We start from the raw sequence: 2,942 nt of genomic DNA on the forward strand, positions 1-2,942 counted from the left end.
TTTAATAAAAACTTTCCATACTTCGATAAAACTTTAACAATACTTTCATAGCAAATTACTGTGAATTACGTTGATGAATTCAGGATATAAATTGCAATGGATCCGGAGAGAATTACAGCAGGGATTTGTAATCCCCAAATACAGTAAAATATTTAAATACATCTGATAAATGTATCTCTAATTAGTCTTCAGGCTTCTAAGCAGACCATGACTACCACAATCCACACAGTCAAAGAATTTACCATACAAAAGCTTTTCCTGCAATGTGAACCCAAAGAATAAATGACCTGTCCTACAGCAAAAACACACCATAGCTCTTGGCTTTTACTTCTCACAGGAGCTTTGAAGATCATAGAGCAAATATTTCACGCAAAATACATAACACCTGTATACTTAGCAAAGTAAAATTACAGTCTTGTCATTTTGTTTGAACCAGTATTTTTACTAGCTGTTATAATAAAATGAAGGAAGACAACTATTCAAGAATTACTGAAGTCTGGCTTACTGGAATAGACCATCTGCAAAGTACTAGAATTGTTCTCTTTATTTTTTTTCTTATGATGTACGTGATAATAGTAACAGGAAATCTTCTAATAATTTCAGTCATCACATCTGAACATTGTCTTCATTCTCCAATGTATATGTTCCTATGTAGTTTATCCTTATCAGAAGTTTTATTTACTACCAATCTTATTCCTAATTTTTTACAAGTTTTATGGGAGAATGGAGCTGCTATAAATCTAGGAACCTGTCTTGCACAGTTTTATTTGTGTGGATCATTGGGAGCAACAGAGTGCTTGCTGTTTGCATCCATGTCCTATGATCGGTATTTGGCTATCTGCAAACCACTCCATTATTGTTCTGTGATGAGTTTTGCATTTTGTGTCAAACTTGTTCTGTTCTCATGGGCATGTGCCTTTGCTAGCATGTCAATCACATTAATAATGGTTGCACAGCTACAATTTTGTGGACCTAAAATTATTGATCACTATTTCTGCGATTTTGCTCCCATACTAGAACTTTCTTGCTCAGACACCTATGCAGTTGAAATAGAGACCTTCATGTTTACATCTTCAGTGGCACTCTTTCCATTTTTATTTGTTATTGGAACTTACATTTGCATTATTACTACTATTCTGAATATCCCTTCATCCACAGGTAGATGGAAAACATTCTCCACATGCAGCTCCCACCTGGCTACAGTGTGCACATATTATGGAACACTTATTAGTCTCTATGCAATACCCACACATACCTTTTCAAGCACAGTTAGTAAGACTTTATCTCTTATTTACACTGTTGTCACTCCCATGTTCAACCCCATAATATATAGCCTGAGAAACAAAAATATTAAATTAGGTGTGCAAAAATGTTTGAGAAAATGTCTGATAAGAAAGGCATTTCTTGGGCCACTTCACACCTGAACCTTGTGTGACAGTATGAGGCCCTGCCACTGGGAAAATGGTTAGAAAAGGGAAGTTTGCCTTCCTTTCCAGTTTTGCTTTTCTGCTGTGTTTTGAGATGTATCCCATTGTTGTTTACCTCTCTCCTTTGTTGTTGTTTTTTTTAGAAATTCTTCCCATTTTTACTTTGTATGATTCTTTCCATCATTCCATCTTACCATGATATATTAAACTACATTATTAGTTATTAAAGTGGAGTTCCACCCATAAATATAACATTACATCAGTAGTTTTAAAAAAATGTCATTAGTCCTTTAAGAATTTTTTTTTTTTTTAGATGCCTTCAAAGTGTTGTTGCTAGGCAGAATAGCTAATCTTCCCTCTTCCTGCACCTAGGTGCTTAAGCTTCCTAACCTACACCGCACAGACTCCTGGGAATGTAGTGGGTGTAACTTTCCAGGAGTCTGTGCACTCCCCAGTCTCGAAGAATCATGTGACTTGGACAGTACAGGTGCTGAAACCTGATCTGAAACCTGATCTGAAACCTATTACACTGCTTGTGCAGCACTGAGCATGTGCGAGATCTGCAAGGCTGAAACCCAGGAAGTCATACAGTCTGGCTTCATGATGCCCACACTTAAGATGGCCCCAGTCAATTTCTATTTTATAAAGTGTCTAAATGCTGTAACAACCTAACAAAACGGACCTTAGTTTACAGACTAACTTTACTAGAATACATTAAGCTTGTGTATTACAGGGGTATTTATATTTAAAAAGTGAAATTGTGGCCGGAACTCCGCTTTAATTTACTCCAATATATAATACATATACAAGTTGCTTTGAAGACATAAATATACCCCTAGATCCTACGATGGATACTTCTTTGGGCCGGTCAGGTATTCCATTCAAGCGGCTAGCGCAGGTAAAGAAAAAACTCTTAGATCTCCAACTTATAGACGCTTGGTTTTTGAGGAAAACTCTGTATCAGACGCCTCTCCCTCTCTTTTGTGGGAGGCGCATAAGGCTCTAATAAGAGGAAATCTTATCGAATTGGGTGCAAGGAAAAAAAGAGAACATGGTCAGCAGCTCAAACAGGTCTTGTATTAGATTGCTGAGTTAGATAAACAACATAAACTTTCCCTCCACGTTTCACATCTAAAAGCCCTTACCCTTAAAAGAGAAGAACTCAAAACTCTCCTTGCCCTTGAAACTAGGTGAAAATTTCACTACATTTCCCAGAAAGTATACGAATGGGGTAACAAACCGGGTAAACTATTGGCAAGGTCACTTACAGCCAGAAAAACTCTATCATTTATACCCAAAGTGAAACTGCCGTCAGGAGACTTGGTACACACCACCCCCCAAATATCGCGAGCCTTTAAGGAATTTTATGCTGACTTATATAACATGGAGGGTGGTTTGGCTTCTGTATCACTTGCCGAAAAACGTAAACGCATCCTTGCCTTTCTTAGACAAGCCAATCTCCCTAAGCTTTCAAAGTCGGCCCTTAACGCTCTTGAAGCGGATTTCTCTGTGGAG

The 2,942-nt window shown here is 37.6% G+C and overlaps 1 protein-coding gene across 1 annotated transcript; it reads left to right on the forward strand.

The window, feature by feature from the left end:
• The first annotated feature begins 461 nt into the window (after positions 1–461).
• On the forward strand, positions 462–1,424 carry LOC120944167 (olfactory receptor 11L1-like). Its single transcript, XM_040358134.1, has one exon. The coding sequence runs from the start codon at positions 462–464 to the stop codon at positions 1,422–1,424; it is 963 nt and encodes a 320-aa protein (XP_040214068.1).
• Positions 1,425–2,942: the final 1,518 nt, after the last annotated feature.

The sequence above is a fragment of the Rana temporaria genome, chromosome 1, assembly GCF_905171775.1.
Source record: "Rana temporaria chromosome 1, aRanTem1.1, whole genome shotgun sequence".
NCBI classification, from domain to species: Eukaryota; Metazoa; Chordata; class Amphibia; order Anura; family Ranidae; genus Rana; species Rana temporaria.